General features: G+C 38.8%; 2 protein-coding genes across 3 annotated transcripts; one reads left to right on the forward strand and one right to left on the reverse strand.

The window, feature by feature from the left end:
- Positions 1–72: 72 nt before the first annotated feature.
- On the reverse strand, positions 73–8798 carry letmd1 (LETM1 domain containing 1). Its single transcript, XM_085392912.1, has 9 exons — positions 8569–8798; positions 8129–8283; positions 7245–7360; positions 5662–5744; positions 5345–5531; positions 4107–4208; positions 3862–4014; positions 3681–3777; positions 73–1201 (listed from the first exon to the last, which is right to left on the reverse strand). The coding sequence occupies exons 1-9, from the start codon at positions 8682–8684 to the stop codon at positions 1125–1127; spliced, it is 1086 nt and encodes a 361-aa protein (XP_085249038.1). The 5' UTR covers positions 8685–8798; the 3' UTR covers positions 73–1124.
- A 665-nt stretch (positions 8799–9463) lies between these two features.
- Positions 9464–12402, forward strand: gtsf1 (gametocyte specific factor 1). Of its 2 annotated transcripts, none has more exons than XM_085392915.1 (7): positions 9464–9550; positions 10367–10467; positions 10565–10671; positions 11130–11256; positions 11359–11448; positions 11955–12012; positions 12093–12402. In XM_085392915.1, exons 1-7 carry the CDS (start codon positions 9537–9539, stop codon positions 12166–12168), a joined length of 573 nt encoding a protein of 190 aa, XP_085249041.1. In that variant the 5' UTR covers positions 9464–9536; the 3' UTR covers positions 12169–12402. The 2 variants fall into 2 exon arrangements, with proteins under 2 accessions (XP_085249041.1, XP_085249040.1); XM_085392914.1 differs by having other exon boundaries at positions 9540–9678.
- The last annotated feature ends 8692 nt before the right edge of the window (positions 12403–21094 follow it).

Consider the following 21094-nt stretch of genomic DNA (forward strand, 5'->3'; position numbering starts at 1 on the left):
TGAATTTTCTGTATAAAGTTATACAGGAGGAAAATGCACCTTTAAGATTTTTATTTCAGACACATTTCCAAGATATTGTATATAATATTGGCACAACACAACACTGAACATTTGCAGAGCAAGTAATAAAAAAAATCTTAAAAAACACAACATAATTTTTGCATCTTCTATTTCAGATAAACTCTGTGTGCTCTTGCAAAAGGCACAGGAAGCGATGACATGTTCAGTTTTACACTTACACAAGTCACCAGCAGATACAACAGGAATTTCCTCTTCGTAGGAGTAACCAGAAAGCAGGCGAAGGGCTTACAACAAATTTTGCACTTAAGTTAATGTCATTCCAGCCTTTCAAAAAAATAAGAAGGTAAACAATAAAGTGATATCTTGTCAGAAATGTGTGCTGTGCCACAAACCAAAAACTTTGAGAACGTGCAAGACGTTCAGCATCTCATCACACAAGCAAGCTTCAATGACTTTACAGCTGGGCCACCAGTGGGCTTTTTCTTTACATAGTTACTCTCAGGGACTTTCATATTGTCTACTGCTGTTTGACGTCAACCAAGTTATAACGCCTCTTCATCTCCACATTACCCACCACAAGTCCTGTTACCCACAACCTTGATCATGGTAAACAATATTCAAAGTATATAAAAAAAAAACACAAAGTGAGGTACTGGCATGAAAGAACACAGGACATGTTTGATGTGAAATGTAAAAACAAACATGCCCATCTTAATGTAATTCTTTTAAATGGAATGTGTCTGAGCATATCACCAAACAAAAAGAACTGCTGAACTTAAACAGTGTAATAACATGTATCAGTTCACACATGCAAACAAGGTTCACATATAGCAATAGATAATCATTACATTACTTCCACATCACCAGTATAGCACTAATGTCTAATAGATGACAATGGATTCATCTTGTTTTTAAATGCTATTAACTGCAAAGGCTTCTTTTTTGTGGTAAATCCTTTGAATAGAAATGGTTTCTTGCCAAAAACACCCTTAAAATGTTGTTTACTTTCCAAAAAGGAGCTGTTGAAAACCTCTTGGAAAGTTTTGCTTTTCATTGCACGTAAGAGAGTATAATCACAACAGCAGATAGCATGTGGCTTCCTGTCAGTGATGGCTGGGACCACTTGGGTAGTTTGCAGAGAGAAACACAATGCTGTGCAAAAGCAGTGACACCTCTGAGTCTGCAAAAATGAAAGTAAAAAATACATGCTAATGTAATAGCTATAAAATAATCATGCAACATTTAGGAAATACTTAAAAGGTCTTTTAAAGCACCCCCCAAAATGCTTTAAATATAACTCAAAGCCTGATCTTTAAGTCACAAAAGGTAGTGGATATTTTGTCTTGACTATTGTACATAGAACAAGTAGTTCCTATATTGTTTAATGTGTGGAGACAATGTGCATTTATTACATTAGCTAGTTAGCAGATTTAGCCTCTAAACAGTTTTTCAAGCCTCCCGTTATAACCTAAAAGAGCCAAGATTTTTGTGTCCGGCCGCTACTTAAGAATGCAGAATATCTTGATAAAGCTGATTAAAAAGATAGACAATAGCCTGATGGTTTCCAGATGCATTTTGGCAAATGCAATCCCTCTTGCTCTCATTCTGAATTGTACTTGGATTAAAAGCAAAGCCTGCTCAAATGTAATTGTCAGCAGATTCTGAATTATGAGAGAAACAAAAAATGCTGTTAGTGTCAAAAAAAATCTTATTCCTTGACTTGGCATAAATCTGTAGAGCAGCAGATTGTGCACTTATCAGGCTGTTCACACTGCTTTGTTAGGGCCATAAGCTGTGCACCAAACACCTCCTCTAGAAAGTTCACCGGCTCATCATCTAGGGTCATGTACTGAACAATAAATGCAACATGCACAGGTAATGCTGAATTATATTGAATTTTGGTTCCAATTAAATGCCCTTTCAGATTAAGTATTTTTTAAATGTTTAACTTTAGAGTAAAGTCCTGCATCAGTGAATGAACTGAGTATTAACATTCAAGTACAAACAGACACTTCATATTCAAATAAGAATTAACTTAAATAATTTTCTGTTCTGTCACTACACATGTTCTTGAGTGAGACCGTTTCTGGAGCTACTTTGATACTACTGCAGTACATAGAAGGAGAAAGGCTTGGTTACTCTTCATAAAGATGATTTATATGTTAGATAAACATGCAGTATATTTCATCAGCCATTATCTGCAGGGTGTTTCATTTGTTTAGAGGGCAGGTGTTGAACTCCAGGCCTCAGTGTCCGGTGTCCTGCAGGTTTTAGATGTGTCCTTAATCCAACACAGCTGATTCAAATGGCTAAATTATCTCCTCAACATGTCTTGAAGTTCTCCAGAGGCCTGGTAATGAACGAATCATTTGATTCAGGTGTGTTGACCCAGGGTGATATCTAAAACCTGCAGGACACCGGCCCTTGAGGCCTGGAGTTTGACACCCCTGGTTTACCGAAACAAAAAGTGGAGTGCCATCTGTTGGAATCATGTCAAATAGCAGTACAGACTCATTCCACTCATTTGGCTACAGATACACTGGAGTTTAGTAAAACTGGAACAGAGATGATTTGTGGGACAGTCTAAGCCTTATACACTGATCAAAAAATTAAAGGAACACCTTTTAGGAACACTTCTGGGATGTTGATCTGGTCAGTTAAGTAGCAGAGTGTGTTTATAACCATTTTCAGCTTTTTTGGTGCACTGGAGGGGCACCAATGAGACAACCATGAAAATAGGAATGATTTTACCTCATGGGGGCAAGTGACATTTTTACCCTTCTCATCTTTTCTGACAGATTTTTCACTCGATGGCTTGGGTCAGTCTCACTATTGGTAACATGAGGCAATACCTGGGCCCTATAGAGGCTGCACAGGTAGTCCCACTTCTACAGGATAGCACATTAATGTGTACAATTTCCAGAAGTTTTGCTGTGTCTTTCAGTGCAGTCTCAAGAACAGGTGGATTCCAGGGGACAGGCTGTAGAAGGTCGTTAACCCATCAGCAGCACCGGGATCGATTAAATTTTGGCAAAAAGGACGAGCCTGTTAAATAACTTTTTCACTTTAACTTTCAGGGTGTCATTAAATTTAGCCCTCTGTAGGTTGATACTTCCATGTCCATCACACAGTATGCCATTCTTTCATTCCTAACATATTACCCAGTCCACATCAATATCTAGCACGATTTCTTTTCGGATGTCCTTTCAAAGTGTTTTTAATGTTTTTGAGCAGTGTACATCCAACAGATGTGCTGCACTTCAGCTATCCACAGCATCCACAAAGCACATCAACTCTAAATTGTGCTCCACATACACATGCATAAAGCCAGAACTTTAGTTTAGGCTCATATTTACTTACATTTTGAACTATTATTTTGTTTTATTTTAATCCATGGTTTTTCTGACTCATTATGGACATTTTGGGGCTGACTATACAGGTAAGCACAGTAGAAGCAATCAAGTCTCAGCTACTTTATTAGGGAGAAATCTGTGCAATATTCTGTCTGGAAATTTCTCTTCACATAAATCCTCTTAAGGAAACAGGTAAAGTTATTTTTATTACAATTCTGGTCATTTTTCTTTGGCTCTCATCAAAATCTTTAGGGTAGGTGACAGAAAAAAAAGAATCTATACTGCAAATCCAAATAATAATAATACCTTTCAATGAGCTTGACACCTGTAGCCACTGGGACAACCATTCACGACACTGGTTAACACCAAGAACATCAGCATTGAGGCCCCTTAGATAACAAGCCTGAAAGGAGAAAAACATCAAGTATTTATAAAATGGCTTAAAGAGGAAGGCACTCAGTATATAAAGTCATGGAGAGTGATGGACCTGTCTGAGTTCAGAGTCATTCAGCTGGTGAACGCCCAGTCTGCTGAGGCCCCGGTCCAGTTGGAGCAACTCCAGCCCGTGGCTGCTTAGCCGCTGGCCAATCAAGAAGCCGGGGAGCCGTGGCGTCAAGAAGAGCAGCGGGCTGATGTGTCTCTGATTAGCCATAAAAACATGAATACGAAGGCTTTACTAAGCCTTTTGCATTCCTGTTAACTGAGACAGAAAATTGGAGGAGTTTTACTGACCATGTGATCAACGCTCATTCTCCTTATACCCAAAGGAGGTCCAGAAAACAGGCTTCGGATAGCAAGGATTTCAGACGCTTTGGGGTTTGCTCCACTTTGGACCTGAACAAATATCAAACATACATGTACTGGTTAGAAATGAACAGATCTGCAAATCTGTACTGTTTCACACAGTTCACAGCCAAACTTTGTGGCGTTTAGGCACCATCATGACTGACTCCTGCAATGTTTATTAAACTGAAGAATGAGAACTAGGGTGCACTTACTATTTGTGCATCCATAATGAACAGTTTAAAATTTAACAAATAAGTTGTAGTTTTCTAATGAAAAGAAATGACAGTTATCCTCGCAAACTGGCCAAGTATCCCAGCTATGTGTCCAAAGTTTGAAGTGAAAAACTGCGTGAAAGAATACTTAGCAGAGCAGAAAAACAATGCACTATTTTAAAACCACTGACAATTTAGAGTGAGGATTTCCATTGTCTTAATAAGAGGGGGGATACATTAAATAGCAAGTGAGGAGTCAGTTTTCACAGTCGACATGGAAGTGGGGAAAAAATTGGACAGCATAAGAATCTCTCAGACAGAACTGTAATGGCCAGATCACTTGCACAGATCATCTTCAAACCACAGGTATCAGGTGTTTCCCCAATAAGCATGGGTTAGTACTAGAAGCAGGCCAAGCACAGACAAGCAACAAGATTTCTTGGGTGCTTACAAGATTATAAGCACCCAAGAAAGCTGACAGGACACATGCATGGAGCACAATAACCACAGACAGGTCATAGTGCGCATGCTCTCGGCTCTCCACCACTAAAATCTACCCAAATCATCAGCTGGATAGCCTTTAGTGATTATGCAAGTGCAAAGCTGGGTTATTGAGCAAGGGAAGAAGATGGATCAGTTTGATGAGTCACATTTTCTCTTACATCATGTGCACGGCCAAGAGGATGTGTGTGCGTGTCCTTAACTTTGGAAGAGTGCTGGCAGGATATGCTACAGATTTAGTGCAAGACAGTAGAAGAAAAGTGATGTCTGGGCAATGTTCGGCTGAAAAATCTTTGGTTCTGACATTAATGAGGATGTTACTTTGAGACATAATATCTAGTTATTCCCTGATAACTCGTGCTACATTCAGGAAGATAACATTATAAGGGGCCACACTGTAAAAACTGTTCGTGAATGATTAGTGTACTTTGAAAGCAGAAAGCAGTACTGCTACACATTCCCGATACTTACTTTTGCACACAGGTCCTTAAGTTGTCTCTGTAAGTGACCATTTTTGACCTGCTGACTCGTGCACTCAAGTCCTTTGAGCACCGGCCAGTGGTGCCGAGCTCTGAGGGAGTGGTACACTCTCCGAAACTCCAGCTGCTGGCTGGGAGTCCAGAAGTGAGGGATCAGGAGCTGACGGGGGAAGAAATACCTGTCGATGCAGGAGGAGGTGTTGTTAGCAGAGTGAGGCACACTAAGTGACAGAAAATGATTAATGAACAGGGACAGCAACATAAATAAGCCTGCAAATCAAATGAGATGGTTATTTCAAGAGGACTCACATCAAGACAAAAACCAGGTAGTTGGCAAAGGGAGGGATGGATATGATCACCAGCGGGATGGCCTTGATCAAGTCTCTGCGAAACTGTCAAACACAAGTCAAGTGAGCCAAGTTACTGTGAGACATTACAGCCCTGAAACACTGACAATGCATAAACTAAAAATACTACACTGCCATAAACACAGGAATTGAAACTCTACCAAAATCTACACTAATTTATGAGAATGGGTGACTAAACGCTAATCCCTCCCCTTAAAGGATGCTCTGACAGTCCTCACGATTATGAAATTCTTTTTAAATACCATTAGTATTTACTCAGAGCGATAGCTCAGATTGAATACCTGACGTACAAAATCAGAGAGATGAATCGGCTGAGATGTATGGAGGGGAGAAAGTGGGATTATCGGGAAAAGGATGCAGAAGATGAGGCTGACAAGCAAGAAAAAAAACAAAAGAAAAAGGAGCTTTACGGTTGTTTTGACAGGAAACGCTGATGGTTGGCATGAAAAGGGAAGATTTAGAAGACAAGAAGAGTTGGAAACAGACATTCCACTGAACTGATCAAAAAGAAGAAGCTGCCAAAAATAAATAAGAGCATTGCTTACATCAGCATTACACATTTTTCAATGCTGATAAAGTAGATGACCTTCTCTACCTCCTGAGGCATGCCATCCCACCCCTAATGAAGTGCTAGCATCTTGATAAATCCTCACGCCTGTTAACCTAATACCAGACAGAATTAACTCATTATGACCGGTTCAAACAGTAGGTGTTTGTTTTTTCTTTTTATGGTTGATTTAAGCCTTTTCATTTTAGGAGTTTAAATTAGAATATATTAATTTGTTATTTTGATCTTGAATTCTGTTTTTCTGTCTATTTATTCTTTTAATGAATACAAACTGATGGCTGCACTAAATAATATGATAGTTTATTTGCCTTTAAAATTTTATACAGTTTTGCCAATTAGTGTCAAAACAAAATAGAACTGGTTTTATTTGTGTGCATGGAGATGGTGTTAACCCGACATGAATTCCCATTGCCGGTATTACACTAATAATACTCCAATCGATAATCTAAATGAAATAGGATTATATTGGATTTTCTGTGACAAAATGCATCACATTTTGGTAGATAACGTGATAGAAAACGCAACTTTTTTTTGCTAAGAGTGAATGTATGAAGGAAAGGACTTTTAAAAAGATCCCAGATAAAAAAAAAAAGCAGAGGGAATTTCTATACAAGGGAATTTCTTTTTGCAACCAGGGTTCGCCTCCTGCTGGCCATTAGACAGAATGCAGTCAAAAGAAAATTTTACACTCAGAAGCAATAGCATCATATTAACAATCAAAATCAAGTATATTCCAAACTTTTGCAATTTGAAAGATTAAAAAAATCAAATAATGTTTTTCTGACTTATTGCAGATTTAATAATAACAAAATAAATGTAATTATATTTAATACAAATTTAATAATAATAAAGAAATTACTCATTTTCACTGAGCTATAAGCAGTTTGATTCCCTCCATTTCTAATATGTGTGGAAAATTCTGATATTTCTGTGTGCAGTGTGGTAAACAGACCCACCTGTCTGAGTTTCTCCATGTCCCTGTAAGGCAAATCCTGGAACTTTACTCCATCAGACCACATTTTTCCTTTTATCCTCCTGATATCTTTGGCATCTCGGAACAGTAGCTTGAATCCTGGAATGAGTGACAGAAAAAATTGTTTTAAATATTACTGTAGATTTTAAAAAAAATTATTTGACTCTTAGAACAAAGTGCTTTGTAGCATGCTGTTTATTTAGACACCAACTCCTTAGCCTGCTTGTACTCTGTAGATGTTCGCTTTAGATTGGGGCCACAAAATGATGTAATTGTATAATCATTTGTATATTACAAACAGTATGTAGTATGCAATGTTTGTTTGCTTGTTTAATGCAGTTTTAATAAAGTAAAATGAAAATTTGACTTGCAAGACCTGAAAAAAATAAGCTCGGGTAAGTGATGGACAAGAACAGTGTTTTCTGGATATAATGCTGCTGATGGGGTGATGTTTGAAAGAAGACAACTGGACTTCTTTAGGTTTTTGAAGACATTTCACCTACCATCCAAAAGGCTTTTCAATTCTAGAACAAAAGCAGACACACCTATACAGGAAGTAAAGACCCTGAGGACCCTGATGTTAGTAGACCAGGTGAAACGATCATATTAAGGCCATGGAATATGAGAAATCTGGCTATTAAATGTCTTATTTTAACTCCAGATTCTGATCATGAGTTGGGTCTTGAATTCTCTCTCTCAGCAACTTTCATCTTCAAAAACCTTCATATATAAGGTGCCTATGTACTACAGCAGCCTGTTTCCTGGTCCCTAGTCAGGTTTCCCAACCTCATTGTTGGGCTAACAACACTCACAGGGCTCTCCTGCAGTTTTTTGGAGACCTCAGGAGTGAGTAAACCGTGAGCTTACCTTCCACGAAAGTGTGATAGAGCAGAAAAAAGCGGGGAAATCGCTTTTTAAGGAAATCTTCATATTTGGTATTAGCCCACTGGAGTTTGGAGGCAACATAACGAGCAAAACCTCGTCTGACTTCGGACGATGAGTAGTGTCTACACAGGGGCAGTCTGTCAGAGAGGAAAGATATCTGTCATTAAAGGAACAAAATAATTGTTTGTACATTAAAGAATTAAACATGATTACTCTTTATCGTTGGGGTATGCACCGATCACGATATAATAATTGCTCTGATGAAAATATCAACAACGTACTTTATTTTTTATTTTAAATTTTATTTTCAATATCTCTTATCAGCCGGTAGGTATAGCTAGCTTAGCAAAGGTTTACGAAACACGAGTAAAACAAAAATGATAAATGATGGAAGCGACGATGTTAATCGGCTTCATATATACCTGAACTGACAGACCACGTAGGGAGAGTAAAGACCATGTGTTATCCTGTTTTTACCGAGACGACAATGTCGGATTAAAGACAGTTGACTACACAGACTCGAACAGGACAGCGCCATGTTTGACAGGCAGCGCACTTACCGTAATGACGCTCATATACAGCAAAGATTAAAGTGAGTCAGTTACCGTAATGGAAAAAAATGGTGCCAGGGTAAATAAGAGTCACATGCTACTAAGTGTGTAAAATGATGGCAAAAAATAACCTTTTTTGTTTTATAAATGTAAATAAGCATTCTAAAAACACTGACTCTTTCATATTTTAATGAACCATCTATTCACAAAATAAAACGTCTGCTTTAATATAAGAAAAATATGATATGATGTGATACAAATAGGTCCAGTTACAAATAAGTATTTTATTATAAGTATATTACATTTTGTTGTTTTTCGCTGCTCTAATACAATAATTTCTAACCTTTTAAGATCACTAAAGAATTTCAGATTTTTTCTTATTCTTCATACTACTTCTTTGCCAGTAGCTGTGTACTTTTACGTTAGCATTTTACTTTGAGTACTGGAATTTTACATGTAATCAGTAGTGTCTACTGTATGTACTCTTACTTTTGCAGTTCATTTAATTTAGCAATCCTTCCAAAAGTCAGTGCAATTTAATTAGCATGTTTTATTGATGCTATTTATCATCTTTACTTAAAAATGAGTGGGTAGTTTTTGCACGGACAACTAATTTAATTAGCTGCTTCTTCCACCAAAAGCCAGAGATTCAGTTTGCACATTTTATTGATAGTATTCATAGTTCATATAAAAATATTTTTTAAAAAGAAAAAAGGTAAAATCGGCCCTGCGACAGACTGGCGACCTGTCCAGGGTGTACCCCGCCTCTCGCCCTATGACAGCTGGGATAGGCTCCAGCGCCCCCCGCGACCCTGAAAAGGATAAGCGGAAGCGAATGGATGGATGGAAAAAGGTAAAATCCCCGTAGAGCTAATAAAAAAAATTTAACTGCCAAAAATCACGTGACTCTTCGCGAGATTTAAAGAAGTGGGGCGGCTCTGGTTGTTTGATGTCTTTTGAGAGAAACGGATCTCTTTCATGGTAATTTTAAACTGCTTCTAGGCTTTATTCGAACCATTTTCTATAAACGTTACAAAAGTTAAGTGCAGGTGTTTAAAATTCACGTGTTAGTGTCTCAGGCAATGTGCTGAGTAGCTAGGCAACTTTTTTGCTAACAGACTTTGGAAACCGGCCAGGTCTTCTTGCTGCATATTTTACGGTAACGTTTGATGAGCTAGGTACTGTGTAGCGTGTCCACGAGTTAGCTCTGCGACTTATTTTATCCATATAGAATGGCTTTATATCAGTCAAACGTGAATATTTGGTCATCATGGGATGTTTAATCAGGTCAAAGAAGAACTGGGGGTGTAGGAACCACCTGCACCTATACTGAGACACAAAGAGTTGGGGGGGGGGGGGGGGGAAGAGCTAGCTTCATTCACTAAGGTCACTCATGTTTCTGTCTTTGTACACACATTAGGAGTATTTTTTTCTTCTTCTCTATATTTAAAAATAATCCAAACCAGCAGGCTAAGTTAAGCTCACTTTGGGGTAACAGAAAAATGTTGCACACCTGCAGAGCTGAAGGGTTAATGTGGTTATGCAGCTTGTGAATGCTGTGCCATGTGTTGGCATTACCAAAGTGCAAGCATTTAGCTTACACAATTCCTGCGTGTCTATTTGGGGGTGGGTGGTTATATTTTAATTTAAACTGTTTGCCTGCCCACAGTAAATTCCAGCTACAGATGGCGAGCAATTTTGTAATTGGAAGCACCAGCAGTCCCTGCAGGACCTCTTCTGCAGAGCCAGCACAGCTGGTGGAGGAATATGGTGAAACTTTTTTTTAACATTAAGGTGTTGTCAGTACTTTAAATCCTAAGTTAATGCATTTGCTTCTCCCCCCCCCCCCCCCCTCCCCCTTTTAAAGATGGGAAAGGAAACACAGACCCAGAAAAACTTCTTCAGTGCCCTTTTGATAAAAACCACAAGATCCGGTCCAGCCGCTTTCCTTACCACATCATAAAGTGCAGGAAGGTGAGTCAAGTGCTAGTATCTTTAAAATTTTAGGTTTTAGTTGTATTTTCTTTCTATTTTACATTAGTCTGTCAAATTGAGTTTACTCATTTTAGTTTTGTTTTTTAGTTTCTGTAGTTCCAGTGATGGTTTTAATCTTATAAGAGACTTTGGCCTTGTTAGATGTTCACAGCAGCCATTACAATGCAAACATTAAATCTTGGAAGGGCCTCTGGATTTCATGCAGCTGAGTTAAACAGGATCCTATTGAATAATCTAACCACTGAACCAGTGCTTACAATTATTTTTATTCAGCAGAACATCAAAACGCTAAAGTAGCCAAATTTTCTCCACTGGTGGATGAGGGAGAATAAAAATTGCTAAGTGGCGAAGCTGGTACTGGTCTTGAGTAATTTCCTGGCTTGAATGAAACTTTAGCCATGATTGAAAGTTTGATTGTTTATACAAACTCTCTGCAGAACCATCCCAAACTGGCCCGTGAACTAAAAACCTGCCCTTTTAATGCTCGCCACCTGGTCCCCAAACATGAGCTGGCTCACCACACTGAGACCTGCGAGGACAGAGTTCCTGTGGACATGGAAGAAGGTAAGACTGCTTTTTTTTTTTTTTTTTTTTTTTTTTTTCTTTAACTTAAATTTAATCATGTTTAACCTCGTGAATATTTCTTATTTTACACCCCTGTTACAGATGGAAGTTCAAGTTCAAATGGACCTTGTAACTGGCATGTCCCAGTCAGCACTTGGGTTAACCCAAACATGACTGAGGATTGGGATCAAGGTATGACTTATAACCTCATCATCTTGGTATTGGCACAAGGATGACTAACCCTTACCTGGCTGTGTGAATCAAGCGTTAAAGTGCTTTAGACTCGTTTTCCTTGTAATGGAAAGCTGAAGACAACTGCTCCTCCTGCTTGAAGCTTACGCTCACTTGATCTGTGACCTCTGTAAACGCTTCATCTGGGTTAATGGTCTTGGTTGCTAGTTTTAGTAATTATTACTGAATAAAACTCTTTAACTCTGGAAGATTGTTCAGGGCTGTTGTGATGAACTGCTACTGTGTAAAATGTGAAATATCCCATTTCTCACCTAGGTCAACCTTTTTCGAACCTTGTGTCTGAAAACTGCTTTTCCCCCTTCAGTTTCTGACTGTTAAACAATACTTTCCATTTTAAGAATGGGTCTGGGTCTAAATGCACCTGAAATATAAACTTTTTGTGCTGCACCCTGAGACATTGAGACAATACTTAGTGAAAGTATTAAGGTAACTGTCCCATCTTGCAGAGGCAGATAACACTGCTCCTCCATTTGTGTGGGGTGAAACCAAAACCATTGGGCCAAAGTAAGTCAGCTCTTCCATCAGTCTGAATCGGCTAACAGTAGTTTTTCTTTGTTCTCTAACTGTTGTCTCTCTCCCACCAGACAGGAAACAAGACCCACCAACAATCTTGGTCCAACGTTTAGATCACCCAGTGACATTCCATGGTCTGGTTTTTAAGCTATAATTTGTATTTACTGCATATGCAAGCATGTTTAGGCATTTCCCTTTTTAAATTTGTTCTTAACATTTTTTTTTTTTTTAAATCTCCCTCAATATGACTCATGCCTTCTGCCAGATGCAGACTACGTTGATGTGATATGTCCACTTTTTTTTTTTTTTCGTCGCGTCTAGCATCCTCACTGTTTAGTCAGACTGCATTGTTGCTTAATAAAGCTGTTTACGTGAGGAAACTTGAGTAAATTCATTTTCAGTCACATGCTATGCAATGATTCAAGATGGTTTAAAGGCAAACTTTTCAAGTCCTATATTTGCAGCACATCCCATATTTGACGCTTATAACAGCTTGGAACACTTTGACTTCAGTGTTGCTTTGATTGGTTAGCATTCAATATAACGCACCCTGAGGTAGCTGTGTTTTAGTACTATATAAAATTGAGTTGGAATGAGTTCTTGGCATAATTTCATCAAGGTGCTCCACGCATTCCTCAGATTTTGAGTGACATGATTGCATCACAGTTGCTACACATCCATGACTGGAATTTCATGTTCCGCCACATTGCAAACGTGCTCTATTGCAGCGGTCCCCAACCTTTTTTTGCGCCACGGACCGGTTTATGCCCGACAATATTTTCATGGACCGGCCTAAGGTGTCGTGGATAACTACAACAAAATAAAACTAGTACCGGTACCGAAAAAAGAAAATTTATTCATAACACATGGTACCGGTCCGAGGCCTGGGGGTTAGGGACTGCTGCTCTATTGGATTGAGATCTGATGACGTGGAGGTCATTTGAGTACAGTGAACTTGCTATCAAGTTCAAGAAACCAGTTTGACATGACTTAAGAGGTTTGCAAAGTCCTGCTGGGCCTTTGTGTGGAGTGGTTGGATGTGGTTGTAATTTTTAATAGAGGTAAAATGTTTGGGTTTTTTAGCCCTTAAATATCCTGTGGATCAGGGCTCATAAATGCTTGAAAATAAAATTAACTGAAGTAAAAACCTAATTGTTTTTAGGTTTCAACTGGTCTAGCTGTTGGTTTGAGGTGAAGTTGAATTTGTAGGTACACGTCATCCTCTATTACTCTTTCCACTTTTCATAATGCACCAGTGACTGTAAACCATCCCCAGAGCCTCACCTTTACTCCTTCAATCATGCTTCTTGTCATTGTGGCTAGATAGTTCTGCCTTTGTCTAATCCAACCATAAAACTTTTCTCCAGAAGGCTAATCCACGTGGACAGCTGGAAATTTCAGTCGAGTTTGAAGGTGTCAGTTTTGGAGCAGGGGTGTCTTTCTTGGCCAGCACCTTCTTAGACCATGACAATGGTAAACTGTGATACTGGTTTCCAGTTCATGGCAGGCTTCACTCTGAGTGATTCCTGGGTTGTTCCTGAACTTGCATACAGTTGTCTGAACATGCTCAATCATCCAGGTAAGGAGATCCTGAGGACAAGTTTGAACTGTTTAGAAACGGCCTTCCCAACTCGTGTAAATCTACAATTGTCCTTAGATGTTAACTGAATTCCTTGGACTTTCACATTGTGCTGGGTATTGGTCAATCCAGTAAGTGCTGTCAAACAAATCCTTTTTATTCTGGCAAAAAGAAACTACCAGTTGTAGTCAATCATGATCAGTAACTAGAAGATAATGTGCTTTGGCCCTCATCATGTATTAAAAGATTAAAGTGAATATACGTAAATATTTGATCCTGTGTGGATTATGCAGAACCATTAAAAGGCCAGAGTAACATTCATACCCAAGATCAGTCTGAGCACAGCTGTGTATTAACTGTCATTTTCTGACCTCTGGATGGCGCTATTTGTCAACTTTCTACATTCATTCTTTCTCTTTACGTTCTGTCACTTTGACTTCATTATCACACATCGATTCAATGATCTTCTCTTGTCAGACATGTTTAACATGTGGCTTTTCCGGGTATAAAGAACATTTCTCTCTTGACATTAACTTTGTCATGCATCCAAAGCTGCCGCATAAGAGTGAGCTTAGTTGCAAGTGTCACGATAATCCAAGTGTGAGGGGCAGCATGCAAGCCCACTCTGTCATATCTAAGTGGCATTATTGATTTCATGTGATGACTGTCTATTTTAGTTGTGGCTATTATTAGAAATGTTCACGGGGGCGCTAAACTGCTCTGTGACCATCTGTAAGAACAGGTGACTGAGTAAAGAAAAAAACGTGAACCCTTCACCTCTAAGGCGAAGTGATCTCTCTATTATGCAGTGAGGGAACATTTTGTTCTAAGGTTTTCCGGTCCTATTAGAGGAAAGCATCTCTACAAAGCAATAAAAAGTTTATAGTACGTGACCAAATTTGTTATATTTCTGTATTTCTGGGATTGGTATCCTACAGAATGACATTAACTCCATCCATGGACATTCACCAATCATCTGATAAATATTAAATTGATGTTAACCATTTTAGCTAACATCAACTTAATTAAATATGATTGACCTTTTGATGACAACCGTCATCAAAATACCAAATACGGGAATTTCTTTTTTAGGATTGTTGTACAATCCCCAATCCCTACCAGTAATTTTCAGTTGTAGAATCCATGCCAAGGATCATTGAAGCTGATCAAGCAAGACACGGTGTCAACACCTGACTAAGAAACTTGATGCTGTTTTTTCCTTTTATTTTTCATGCATCTGTACCCAGTCTGCGGGACCTCTGTTCTATATATTAACACCAATATGTTTCAATGAGCTACAAGAGCTGCTTATAGTTGTGTTACTACTTGTATGACCACTTAAGGTGGAACATGAAGATGCTTGTATTGATATAGATCTTATAACCTTGCCACTAAGCAGGCTTAAATGTCACGGTGCCCTTTTTAAACCAGCCAATGATGTAATTGTGTATTATCAACGAATAACTGCTAGTAGGAGCCCATGCTGTCTATTTAAATAACACGTTATGTGACATAAAGTGTCTTTTAAAAAAAAAGGAGGTAAACTGAACTGAGCCAGTATTATAAATAGCTCTTCAGATGCTCTCTGATTTCTTAATACCGCGGGTGTTCGTATCTGAGATTTTATGAGTATTTTTAGAAAGTGATTTTATCTCAGCATGGAAGAAATCTTCAGATTTTTAGTAGTACCCTGTGCTCATTGTCGTGGTTGTGCATCAGATACATATGTGATTATTTCAAGGCTGCCAGTTTATTTAAAGACATCACAGGGAGGGAGGGTGTTATGTTATGTCAAAAAGTGGAAAAAGATCCGTTCCTTAGTTGAGAAGTTGGACTGTGTTAAAACTTTTGAACAAGAAGGGTCTTTATGTGAAGAATCAAAATGTATTAGATTTAAAAGTAGAATTAAAAACCGGAAAGTACCACAGTTGTAAATACTGAATTTAACTTAAACATCCTGAATGTTTATTTTTTCATCTGTAGCAACAAGTAAAATTAAATTTGTCATACAAAATTGTCATATGTATCACAATTTTTAATTTCACAATTACTGTAACCAACAGAACTGGCAAAGTAATCAATGCTATCAGTTAAAATCGTCTTTGTCTCTGGTTTTACTCTTTTCTTTTCTTTTTTTATGGTAGGTTGCAGTCACCAGCTCTATCAGCTACATGCTGACATGTTGGAGTGACAAGATCAGTTCATCTTGTGATACAGTCTTCGATGCACTGGCACCTGAAGTTACTTTTGGTTGCTGCCTTGTTTCTCACTGGGAGTTCACTGCTTCGTGTCTCCTTCCAGGCTTCAGACTGGGGAGCATACAACTAACCAGAGTCACTGTTTTAGGATTAATTGTGATGATGCTAATGAACAGAGTAAAAATGATCAGAAGTTGCAAAATAGCAAAAAAGAAAGGGGTACCATTAGGTTCAAAGTCACCATACAAGCCTCCATACAAAGAGGATGTAATTTGATGTGCAGGTGTTCAACCGTATTTAATTTCATTTTCAACTCTTTAGGAATTATTCATAAAGAAGTTCATATTCAGTTCCTTATATTAAGTTCCTCATTTTCAGAACCTCAAAAGTAATTCAGCAAGCTAATATAATTTTAAGTCATGGTTTTGAAGTCAATAACTGTCTGAAGACTGGAAAACCACCAATTCTTCTGTGTCCTCCTTTGAGATGCTTTGCCAGCCCTAAATTGTTTATGGGCCTCTCTGCCTTTAGGTTCATCTTCAGTAACTGAAAAGCAAACTCTGTTGGGTTGAGATCAGGTGACTGACTTGGCCACAGAAAAATATCTAAGTTCTCTGCTTTGAGAGAAATTAGATTGATCGCTCTTAGACTGCCTTTGCACTTTGCATTATCCATTTGCAGTTTTAGAGCATTGGCTGAATCTGAGCAGAGAGGACTTTTCACAATTCATCCTTCCATGAACAGTCACATCATAAGTGGAGATATTATCTGAATTTCAGGAGCGGGATCACACCTCATTCACGCCCCTTCCGGCCTCAGGCTCTATAAGCCCCTTCACCAATACCTGCTGTTCTCATTTTCATGCCCCACCCTTCTCCCGCCCCTTTTTTCTTCTTTCTTCTAATCTTTCTTTCATCCACTTCTCGTTAGTACATGGGGAATGGGTAAATGACTGGATGTAGTGTAAAGCGCTTTGGGGTCCTTAGGGACTAAGTAAAGCGCTATACAAATACAGGCCATTTACCATTTACCAGTGCACGGTTCCTCATCCATCGTCGATCATCGTCACTGAGGATGTGGTCCCAGCTAGTGAGATAAACACTAGTGACCCTGTTCTGCTCGCAGCTTTGCATGTCTGTGCTGGAATATTGCTTACACTGTGTTTGACAGATAATGTGGCTTTTAATATTGGGCTTAAAACTTTGCTTTTTTGATAAAGCATAGAGTTAGGGCAGGATCAGCTGACCCTGAATCCTCCCTTAGTTATGCTTCAATAGGCCTAGGTTGCTGTGGTTTCCCATGCTGCACTTCACTCACCCTTTTTCCACTCACTATGTGTTTACCTACCATTTTGCATTTAATTATTAGTTATTATTACTCTGGCTCTCTTCCACAGTGTGTCTTTTGTCCTGTTTCCCTCCCCTCACCAGTCGTAGTAGGTGGCTGCCCCTCTCTGAGCCTGGCTCTTGTCGAGGTTTCTTCCTGTTAAAAGGGAGTTTTCCCTTCCCATTGTCACCAAGTGCTTGCTATTAGGGGGTCATCTGCTTGTCTAAGTTTTCTCTTAATGACAATATCTGGATTAACTTTATGAGACTTATTGTTATTAAAACAGATGAAAATATACAATTTTGTAGTTGCTTAATTTGATTCACTGCATCTCTTATCACAGTTCTTTTCCAAACTGTTCTCCTTTAACACAATCCTGCTGTTGCTGCAGGGGCAGCTCTACTGTGGAGGCATGGGGTGGCCCTAAAACAACCTCTTGCCACCCCTATTGCCACCCTAGTTTTGCATATGAAAATGTTGTTTATAAAAAATAAACTAGCGTGAACACACTTTGAGCCTAGCTACAATTAACATTGAATATGAATTCTAAAACTGAATATATTGCATTAAGTTACCCCCATCCCCACCCCACCCCTTTGAAAAATGGCTCAGTATATATTAGAGAATGTAACACCTGTAAATGTGCAAAGAAATGGCTTTCATTTCACCACCCCATCTGATTTCCATCCCACATGTGTTGCTATTGATTAGCAATAAAACATTATTGATTATAACATGTTCTCGTACTTTGGTTGGACATCTATCACCAAATCAATATTTACACGCCTTCTGGAAACATAAATTGAAATAAATTAGCTTTGTTCCAGACTCAGTGCTGAGAAAAGGTGACGTACTGTAAATATCCCGGGGCAAGGAAAAGAATACGAGGAACTCCTGCTCTTTTCCCATTCAAATTGTTTCATTTAAATACTACTAAATATGACTTCACGTGGGCGGTATCAGCTTTTAGGACAACAAATGGGGTCAAACTCATTTTAAATTAGTGGCCACATGGAAACCAAGTTGATCTCATTCTGATCTCAGCTTGGTAAAATAGATGAATAATATTCTCTAAAAACAAATGTTTAAGTTTTTTCTGTTCTGTTTGTCTGACGAAGTTCAAGCCCATTGTTAACTAACTCTTGCTTCACTGTGGTTTGTCATAACAAGGGCTTTAAAACTGATAACGATTCAGACCTTTGGCTCAGATGAAGCTCAATCACTCTCCTGTTCTTAACGAATTGCATAATGTTTCCTAGTCAAACTACAATAAAAAGTCAAATTTTTACACTCTAGATGTCATTGAGTTGCAGAGATTGGAAGCTGTGGCTGTCTTGCTCTGGTTTGTCTGCTTATGTTTGAACATATCAGACTAAAGTCCAGGTTTCACCTGATCTACTGTCTTGTGGTTTTTATCCTTTTCTTCTCCTCCAATGGCTTTTTTGTGGCTCTTTGACTGCGAAAAACTTGTTTTGTAGCCCCCTTCAGAATCAGAAAGGGTTTTATTGCCAAATGTCGAGCAGGTTTACAACATTAGGAAATTGCTGCGGTACTTAGTGCAAAACATACTGTAAGACAACACTTAAATAAAAATGTAAATTAAAAGTGCTAAGCAGATAGATATATACATGAATGCAGGTGATGATCAGTGCAAAAATTGAACAGATGCAGAGAACACAGTATAGGGTCATGTGTTTGTGGTGCGAACAGTCATATGGCCAATGTTCACGAGTTCAACAGCAGAAGGGAAGAAACTGTTCTTATGGCGAGAGGTTTTGGTCCGAATGGGCATTCAGCACCAGGTTGTTGTGGCTGCACCAGGACACCAAATGTTCAACGTCCCTCCTGTAGGCAGACTCATCCCCGTCCGAGATGAGTCCAATAACGGTGGTGTCGTCTGCAAACTTGATTAGCTTGACAGACTGGTGGGTGGAGGTGCAGCAGTTAGTGTACAGCAGGGGTGGGCAATTCCAGGCCCAGAGGGCCGGTGTCCCTGCAGGTTTTAGATGTGTCCTTGAAGCAACACAGCTGATTTAAATGGCTAAATTAGCTCCTCAACATGTCCTGAAGTTCTCCAGAGGCCTGGTAATGAACTAATCATGTGATTCAGGTGTGTTGACCCAAGGTGAGATCTAAAACCTGCAGGACACCGGCTCCCGGGGCCTGGAATTGCCCACCCCTGGTGTACAGGGAGAAGAGCAGAGGAGAAAGAACACAGCCCTGAGGGGAGCCGGTGCTGATGGTCTGGGAATCCGAGACATTCTTTCCCAGCCTCACATGCTGCTTCCTGTCCAACAGTTGATGTCAAGATGTGTCTTGAGAAGCGCTGATATGAACTGTAGAGTGCATTTAATTGGTGATTTTTGAAGCTCTAATAAATCTTCTGTATTAGAGAGGATCTCTGGGTCCTCTTTTCAGTTGGTTCTCTTAGGAGACAATTTTATGGTTTTTTTGTGGCTGCAACAACTTCTGTTGTAATAAAAGCTTTATGCAACATCTGGAAAGAAACATGTATATATAACTTGCAATAATATGGATTTCTTCAGTAATTGGAAAAATCTATTACAAAAACATCTCTGATGGTTTCAATCCATTAACAAGGAATGCCCAGCTTGATTGATGACCCAAACAAGCTGGGCAAGGATCAAAGCCTCTGCAGGGCTGATATCAAGATTGTTCTACATTGTGCAAAATGAGTTTTGAGTGTTACTGTGAATTAATCACAATTCTTTAAAATGATTTAAACAAATTTAAATAATCTAAACACATTCAAGGACATATTTAAAACAATTATTTGCATGGGTAGATGAACCCCTTGATCACCATGTTCTCACTCGTGTTCATCTGTTACACAACAGATTTTATTTCACTCCTGGTCAGATGAGTCTCTTATGAAGCTCATCACTCTGCAAGCTTAAAGCATGTATTTGGAACAGAAACCTTTCAATTAGTCTTGTTTTGAATTTTTTTACACACATGAGGAACTCTGTCACAGCTTGTTCATCTATTATCACCTGAAATCTAACAAGACATGTTCAAGTTACTCTCACTTTCCCCAGTTTCAACCAAAGTGTAATGAGTAGATCATAAAAGAGTTGTCCTATCCACGCTATTTTTATCACTCACATAAGTTTGGTAATCAAAGCGATACTGGTTTTATATAGCAGCTCTTTTTGGACAAGTCTTCACTTTTCCAATTATATAATCTTCCAGCTTGTGTATTAAGATACATTACCTTACCAGACAGAGATCTGAGATTCTGCAACTGTCATGAAGAAACATGAGATGTGCACAGTAGAGAACAACACGTACTGAGGGTCTATCGTACAGTGCAGCTAAGGATAGAAAGCACTATCCTGAGCCACTCATAATGATGCAGTGTAGTGACTCTTGATAGTTCTGTGATCCCTGAACCTTAGTGTGGCATCATCTGTGCATCATTACAACATGTTGGTCCAGACAGTCATTTCAACAATGGAAGAACAGCATTAAAATGTAACACATTTTTAGTTTGTTGTTGCCACATGATACTTTTTAGTGAAGGTTACTCTGACTTTTAAATACATTTTATGCTCAATCATGTCCTCCTCTGAATTTGATCTAATTTTGGTTTTGAACTCTCATCTTGCAACATCATCAGGTCAAAAAGGTCTCCATGCCTTCACTGTTACATCTCATCTTCTTTCTCCTGCTTGACTGTTAATATGATCCCATGTAAATACTGCTAAATGGGTCGCAGTGCCACATGCTTAACCCACACACACACAATTTTATTTATCTGTGTGTTTTTCATATTTATGTGTTAAATGTGTTTTGGCTCTACAAAAACAACAATGGAAAGCATTTTGAGTCACTTCCCATTGTTGTTTTTATGAGGTTCATGTGTGTGTTGACATACACTCACACATGTATTCGTTATGCAATGATGAAGTAGTCTGGGTCACTTGAGACCGAACTGAGAAATCCACCA

The sequence above is a fragment of the Rhamphochromis longiceps genome, linkage group LG20 (genome assembly GCF_057381845.1).
Source record: "Rhamphochromis longiceps isolate RC_006_pf linkage group LG20, R_longiceps_female_GT1.1, whole genome shotgun sequence".
Classification (NCBI taxonomy): domain Eukaryota; kingdom Metazoa; phylum Chordata; class Actinopteri; order Cichliformes; family Cichlidae; genus Rhamphochromis; species Rhamphochromis longiceps.

Excerpts from the sequence above, each read along its gene's own strand:
- gtsf1 (XM_085392914.1), top strand. The coding sequence starts at position 9,647 with ATGTCTTTTGAGAGAAACGGATCTCTTTCATG. Across the intron at positions 10,468-10,564 it reads ACAGCTGGTGGAGGAATATG|ATGGGAAAGGAAACACAGAC; the intron begins GTGAAACTTTTT and ends CCCCTTTTAAAG. Across the intron at positions 11,257-11,358 it reads TCCTGTGGACATGGAAGAAG|ATGGAAGTTCAAGTTCAAAT; the intron begins GTAAGACTGCTT and ends CCCCTGTTACAG.
- letmd1 (XM_085392912.1), bottom strand. The coding sequence starts at position 8,684 with ATGGCGCTGTCCTGTTCGAGTCTGTGTAGTCAACTGTCTTTAATCCGA. Across the intron at positions 7,361-8,128 it reads CTATCACACTTTCGTGGAAG|GATTCAAGCTACTGTTCCGA; the intron begins GTAAGCTCACGG and ends CACTCATTCCAG. Across the intron at positions 3,778-3,861 it reads ATGACTCTGAACTCAGACAG|GCTTGTTATCTAAGGGGCCT; the intron begins GTCCATCACTCT and ends TTCTCCTTTCAG.